Genomic DNA, 7,649 nt, shown 5'->3' on the forward strand with positions numbered 1-7,649 from the left:
TCAAATACATCTAATATCTTGAATGCATTGGAAAATGGGGATTGCTGTTCAACGGGCTTTTGGTTATTAGCTTTTAGATTTGTTACTCTGTTGTTTGTTTTGAAATTATTTTCAGTGAGTGGTCCCTCCCATATTAGCCTCTGGTGTACTCCACAGCTCATGTAAGCTGCCAGAAGACAGAGGTTCTTTTTGTTTCAGTAAGTTATACTAGATACAGAGCCAAACACAATAGATAAGAGGTAGCAGAGTTTCCCTGTGACTCAGAGGTGAAAACAGAAGAATGATTTAACTTGGCAAAGACAGTTACTTAGATTGTCTGAATTTGCTAATCTTTGTTTTTGATTTGTAAAGTGTTCCTTGTGAAGGAAGAGGCTATTGATGTGCCCAACACCATATTTATTGCAATAGGGAGGAAATTAAGTAGCTCAAGAACAGAAAACTATTTTGTAGGTTCTGATAAAGCAAGTAATTAAGGTTTCAGATTGAAAGTAACTTTGATCAAAAGTTGAATTCCATGACACAGTAGAACCTTGGTGTTTATATGTATAAATCAGTGTTTTCTGTCTTCTGTAGTTTGTAGGTTCTTTGTTATAGCTTTTGCTCTTGCCAGTGGGGTCTGAGCACTGCTTACCCTGGGCAGATGAGGAGTTTGCTCAGAAAATCCAGGATGGTAAATTATAACAAGGTTATCAAACAGATTACCAAACAAATATCTTGTGTGATATCTTCTACATATATGAGAAGTAAGTTAGGAACAGTATTTAATTCACTTTGTTTGACAGAATGTTCTGGCATGTTTGCAAGACAAGTCTCTAAGGTCATTTTTTCTATGTGAAATGCACATTAGTTTGTGACATCAGCTCCATAAAGTACTTGGCGTATCCAGATAATATGCTGCCTGAGGCATGTGTATCAGGAGGAGCGTTGTTTTCCTTCCAGCAGGTGCTTTCAGGGATTACTGCTTTCTGACTCCAGGAATTGGCTCCATGGTAGTATCTTCTAGATTACATTAGAGCTGTGGTTCCTGGACCTGAGTGTCAGCACCACCTGGGAACTTGCAAGGAATGCCAACTCTAAGGCTCCAGCCCGGACCTTCTGAATCAGAAACTGTTTGTATACTGTTTTTATATGCACTACACTGTATTCCATTTTTCCTTTATTTGAGATGCACATTGCAAATGTATAGAAACATTGAGAGAGTTGTAAAACAGATATCCATTGTAGACTTTTTTCTTGTACCTAAAAAGGATTTTGGAAAAACTGCATCAAATATTGGAGTTAGGGCACTTAAATTCACTACTGCCATGCCACTTTGACAAAATTAGCTATGGAAATGAGTCAGATAACCACTGGAATTATTTTTTAATTGATCTGATCAAATTTCCAGTTATTTTGACCCATCTGAGATTTGGTCAGATTAAGTTTGATACTCATAATAGGACAGTTTAGAAAAACAGCGGCAGTTCTTTAGAAGTTTCATGAGCAATATAGAATTGCAGAACTAGAAGCAACCTCCAGTCTTGAGCTTTGTTCCAGAAAGGATTAGGAGTTGGGATTGTTTAGTTTGGAAAAGAGGAATAGGGTCACTATAAGGGACATAAAATATTTGTACTATTGGAAGAAATAAGGATAACAACTTTTTGTTTTCTTTTAATTTAGGCAGACAGGTCAGATAGGTATTTTTTTAAGGCTCAATGTAAAGGAAGAACTTTCTGGCAATTAAGAGATATCAAAATATGTAATGGCCTTTCTCTCAGTTGTAAATATCTCATCACCAAGAGGTGAAAGGCAAGGTGAGATGATTCACTGGGGATGCTACAGAATGGTAGACAAAAGTGTTAATATTCTGCCATATCTGATATTCTGCCATTCTACATATAATCCACAGGGAAAAGGAACTCAAGAATTCCTATCTTCATAGTCTAGTATAGACCCAACACATGTGATGAAAAACACCTGGTACTTTGCTCAGCCAGCAATGACAACTTGATGCAGGAAACAAAATCTGTAGGTGATAATCCATTGTCAGAATGCTGACTCCCACAAATAAAACGAAATGCCATTAGGATGAAAAGAGGGGATAGGGCTCTCCTCTTAACTATGAGAGGAGGAAAAAAGAGGAGAAGAAAAAGAAAAGACATCGAAATAGATTAAAAGTCTAGTTACTAAAGGAATTTTCTTCCACATGTGGAATAAGTAACCAAGAACAAGAATAGGGGCCTGCCCTTTTTATTTCATTTTCAAGTTTATAAGAAAACATTTTACATCTCTCCAATTTTGGACCTCTTAGGGTCTTCAGAAAATCATTTTCTGAGCAGTCGTAAAGAACTGGCAACAACATAACACTGATTTTAAGCACTCTAAATACAGGAAAGAGGACTAGAGTAACACAAAGCCAAAAGTCAGGTTTTAGCCAGCCCCGGGAAGCCACGCGTCTTCAGGAAGTGAGGCTGCTCAAAATATAGTGTATTTACTTTGCTGCCGCTACTAGCTCTCATCCTAGTCCTTGAGTTCTGATTGACTTCTTTTTCCTTTGTACCCTACATCAAGGGATCCATGGGGGTGGAGGGGCAGAGGAGGGGTAGTGTGAAAAGGTAGCTAGTAGTCCTCCCCACCACTCTGGAGATGGTTCAGAGCAATCTTAGAAGCCAAAGAAGTCGTAACAGTGTAATTTTCCTAACTGCCATTTCTTGAACACCTTATATATCAGATGCTGTACTGGGTACTGGCTATTCTTTGTGAGCTTATGTAGACCATCTCTCAGTAGATTTAAATAGGTTTCCATGAGATTTGAACTCTATAGACACCATGTATAATGGATTGGTGCTCTAACCAATAACTTAAAGATCTCACAGCTTGCAGGCCTCCTGTCAGCTTTTGAGAGTCCAGCCGGGCTTCATCTTAGATAAAATTGTGAGTAGTCATGGCAGATATCAGGCCTTTACTCCCTGCTTCCCCACCTCTGGTTTAGAGTAATTATCTAGTATGCATTTGTTAATGGCTAGGTTACCTATCTTGACAGTTCTCTGTAAGAGTTGGCGCTCTGTCAACGTCCTGTCCCCTCGCCAGCGTCTGTTCCTGTCTGGAGGTGCGCCCTCTTAGTATCCTCCAGGTTACCTGTTCTCTGACTCCCAAGCCAAATCAAACAAAAATATGTGATCTCCTCCACAGCATTCTTGTTGACAGCAGGTCTGCCATGGGAACCTCTATTCCTGAATTAAGGAATTGCACCAGAATCATCTCCATGCTGACTGTCTGCGAACCCATGCTGCTAAGTGCTTATCCTCCCATGTTGTTTGGTTTGGGCTAAGGATCCATAACTTTGGCATTTTCGCTCTCAAATATCAAATAATGTATTTCAAATCCCAGTGTTCTCCTGTTGTATTAAGATTTTTTTCATTTATCTGACTAGCTGTCTTGTAGTGATATAAAATTTCTTTATCCCCTAGGGAAAAGTTAACCATCGGATGCCGCCAGCTGGTTGAGATGGAACATACCATGCAACAGTGCAATGCCTCCGTCTATACGGAGGCCAAAAACAGGGGATGGTGTGGAGACATGCTCAACTATAGAACCTAAGTGCTGATTTTGTAACTTAGAAGGAACTGCATCTGTCTTCAAGAACAACAGAGAAGCTTTCAACCTTTTGTGCCAAACCCGGGAGACTTGCAAGAAATGTCTCAAATGTCAATGTCTCATAGGCACAAAAAGATGATTGCCTATTACCGACAGTCTCATTGAGGTTCTAATGCATCCATTGTGGGATAAACTGTGAACTCAACTCGTCTGAAGTTGACTTTACTTCCCTACCTCTACTCCTAATACTGAGCCAGTGTGTCTAAGGAAAGGAGAGCCATCTTTTTGGTCATCTTAGGGCAAGAGCCACTGCGGCATCTGAGGAAGGCCCAGGACACAGTGTTAGCGTCTCTCTCAACAATAAATATGGGTTTGTGACCAGAGACGTTTCCAAACCTCAAGAAAGAATTAGGACATGACCATGCTCACCATATTCCACAAGAGAAATCTTACCCTGGGCTGTTTTATGATCAAACTGTCTTCCATGTAGACCTGGTGAAGTAATACGTATCCCTTCCACTTCCCCCAAGGTAAGGGAAGTAGAATTTTGACTTCAGCTCCAACTTGCTACAGTGGCCTCTTTTCTTCCCTGGCCTTGTCACTTTTCAATGCATTTCTCATGGGAAAAACAGGGAGACCCCTCTGCTCAGTGTCCTCGTAAATGTGAAACAGCATGGATTTATCAGGTAACAGTGGCTGATGTTTGCCCCTGGCTAAACCAAGTGTTTACCTGACTTCTTATTTAGTTATACCGTAAGTTGGAAATCCTTGTTTACTAAAGTGTATTATGCTTTTGTTAATACATTAGATTAAATCTAATTTGGTATTCTATTATAAATGTTAATTTATTTTTTAAAAAAAGCAGTGAATTATTTTTAGTGATTTTGCTTTTCATTTTACTTCCAAATTTTGTTTCTGAACTGCATACAGGTATGATTATAAAAGTGAACCTCCAATGAAAGAGAACTATGCAGGATGCCCACTAGCAGGAAGAAGGATCCGATGAGCTTTGTTTGCTTAGAAAGCCACACCTCCTCCTGGGGCTCAAAGTGCCCTCAGGGATATGAGCCTGGGTAGGAGAAGCTGCCAGAGCATCTCTGCTGTCTGCCTCTTTCCTTTTCCTCCCTGAGGAGCCAAGAAAGCATCCCCTCCCCCTATCAAAGATTCCTTCAGACTTTTATCCCTCAGCTGCTTCTAGTTGTTATTGAGTTTTGCTCTGCTTTGTTTTTGTTGCTGTTGTTGTTGTTTTGGTCGCAGCTTGCAGGATCTTAGTTCCCTGACTAGGGATTGAACGGTGGGCCACTGCAGTGAAAGCGCAGAGTCCTAACCACTGGACCGCCAGGGAACTCCCTGCTGTGCTTCATTACCTCCCTTTTCCTCTCTTATCTTTTTAGGAAATTTCATTTCACTCCTATCATCTGAATACTTATACGTATTTCACCCTATGCGTGTGGATTTTAATTTTATCCTAATCTATGTGCCTTTCACTTTGTTAATTTGTCAATTTTCAACCTTTTTTAAATATTTATTTTGATATGTGAAAATGTTTTTTAACTTTCTAGTCTTATTTTTATCTTTAGAAGACATTCTTTAAAATTTTTTTAGTGTTTGTTTCTTTGAAATGTCAGGGTTTTTTTGGGTTTTTTTCTTCTTTTTGTTGCCTTCTTTTCTTATCTTAAACTTTAATTTATACTTTTTTTCTAACAGTCCAGTGTGGGAGTTGAGGGATCCCTTTCCTCCCATCCCCTGCTCTTTCTTTTCTGGGTCTTGCCTCTGGATTGGAGTAACTCAGTTGACATAAGGATCGTAAGCCCTACCTTGATAAGTTTGTTTTCATGGGAAATGATCATATCTTTAGAACTTCGGGTTTTAAAATCTCCATTCAGTATACATAGCTATTATATTTTGGGCAGAAGCTTCATAAGCATGCCATGAACCAGAAGGGACTGATGGGAAAGGTCCCATGAGGGCAAGGGCTCTCTACATAAAGTCTTGCCTTAGTGAGGAGCTGGTGATAACTTCCTGAGAAGCATCCCTGAGGATTATGACAGCAAAGTTCCTGGAACCATTTTACACTAGCCTTTTCCAGCTTACTTCCACGAGATAGTCCATTTCCTTCTGGAAAGGACCAGGGAGGGTCCTCTGTCTTGGCCAGGCCACAGCTCTTCCAGCATTCTGAGCCAAAGAAAAGTTGGCTAAAGACTTAGAGTCTGTTGTGCCCTACTGGGTCCTCCTGTTAGGACCTGCAGTGGGCAGTTGGGACTGCACAGATTGGAACTTCACAGATGGATTAATTTCACTTTCCTATCATTGCCTTTGCCTGTCATATGAAAGACAGGGGACACAAGACAAACCTGAAACTTTATTTCCTTGATCTTTTAGCCATCATCTTAAAACAGAAGTCCTTTCACCCTTTCAGGGTTGATCCACAATTATTTAGTGTCGTGGTCTCCCTTAAGAACCTAGCTCTCATTGTTCATACTCCTGATGTGACATCTCCCCAAGCCCACCTATCTATTGGAGCCTTTTAGCTCCCTACTGTGTGAGTTGGGATGAAGTTACCTTTTTCTTCTTAGAGGGAATATACCTCACTATTGAATAATGAAATGCATCTTCCACTTAGGAAGTGCTGCCACCCATACTCCTTTTCTGATTTAGATTGGACTGACAGTCCAGTCTCCCTCCCAGTTGGTGGCTCTTTAAGCCATTTTGCCAACAAACAACAGAAAACCCCACTCCAGTGAAAATAAGCAACTCCATGAGCTTGAGCAGAATTTACAGCTATGAACCTAGAAGGTAAGGCAATATAAGACACTCAGATCTCAGCTACCAACATGGCTCAGTGTTCCTAACTACAAACCAAATTCAGTATCCTAGCCTTCACAACTCTATTGTAGACTAATGGTTATCGGCTGAACTACATTAACTCAGTACATAACCCTTGCATGGCCAGTGGGGATGAACGGTTCCCTGAAGTGATTTCTAGTCAGGTAAAATATTGACATGTCCTAGACTTTTTTAAAAAGGCTTTTCCTTTAAAGGTTTGGTTAAGCTAGAAAGACAAAACTTTTTCAAGTGTAAGACTGTAGTTTTGAGTTTTGTCAAACACAATCCCATAATCACCAGCACACTCAAGTAATGAGTTCCATTGCCCCTCGAGATTCCCTTGTGCCCCTTCGTAGGCAACTCCCATCCCCATCTCAGAAAGCCATTGATGTGTCTGCTAGCCATGTAGCTCTCTTTCCCAGAATGCTACGCAAATGGAGGCTTTTGAAGCCGGCTTTTCACTTAGCATGATGCTTGTGAGGGTCCATCCGTGTTGTTTTATCAATAAGGACTTCGCTTTTTATTCCTGAACAGTATTCCATTGTACTGATGCACCCTTCCGTTCATTCACCAGTTGGAAGGATATTTGAATTTTCAGTTTTCGGTGATTATGAATAAAGCTGCTATATTCATACACAGGTTTCTGTAAGAACACGTTTTCATTTCACTTGGATAAATACCTAGGAATGGGATTACTGTGTCATAGGATATTTAACTTTATAAATAAACACTGTCAAACTTTTTCCAAACTGACCTTACAATTTTGTAATTCCTCCAGCAATTTGAGAGCTCCAGTTGTCATTTTGCTTCTTACATTTTCCTAATGATCTGACAGTAAGCATGTTTTCATGTTATTATTAGACTCCATTTATCTTCTTTGGTGGAGTGTCTTGTTCCAAACCTTTTGCCCATTTGAAAACTGGATTGTTTTATTGAGCTTAGAGAGCTCTGGATGCAAATCCCTTATCAGATGTTTTCTTTCAAGCCTGTACCTTTTAAGGACTTGGCACCACTTTTGGTTAAGATAGAGAAAACACTTGCATAATGCAGAAGGTAGATCTTACTATCATGATTTGAGAGTAGCCTTAATGGATAGCTGGCCCTGTTAATTATTGATTGGATGACCACCATTACATTTGATAGGTGCCTTCAAACTTGGCAACTCTTATTCTTAACTTGCAGGACAGTTCAGTTCATCTCTTAAGAGGTTTCAGTCTCTCACTCACTGAAGTTTGGTATTCTGTGTG

The 7,649-nt window shown here is 40.0% G+C and overlaps 1 protein-coding gene across 5 annotated transcripts in view; it reads left to right on the forward strand.

Annotated features, from left to right (window-relative positions):
- Positions 1-4,362, forward strand: part of SWT1 (SWT1 RNA endoribonuclease homolog) — a 103,280-nt gene extending 98,918 nt beyond the window's left edge. For all 5 annotated transcript variants that reach the window (XM_068541408.1, XM_068541411.1, XM_068541412.1 and 2 more), the window contains one exon: positions 3,450-4,362. In XM_068541408.1, the coding sequence (XP_068397509.1) occupies positions 3,450-3,579 (130 nt within the window). In that variant the 3' untranslated portion in view covers positions 3,580-4,362. The remainder of the gene's footprint in view (positions 1-3,449) is intronic.
- The last annotated feature ends 3,287 nt before the right edge of the window (positions 4,363-7,649 follow it).

Source organism: Eschrichtius robustus, chromosome 3 (assembly GCF_028021215.1).
Source record: "Eschrichtius robustus isolate mEscRob2 chromosome 3, mEscRob2.pri, whole genome shotgun sequence".
NCBI lineage: Eukaryota > Metazoa > Chordata > Mammalia > Artiodactyla > Eschrichtiidae > Eschrichtius > Eschrichtius robustus.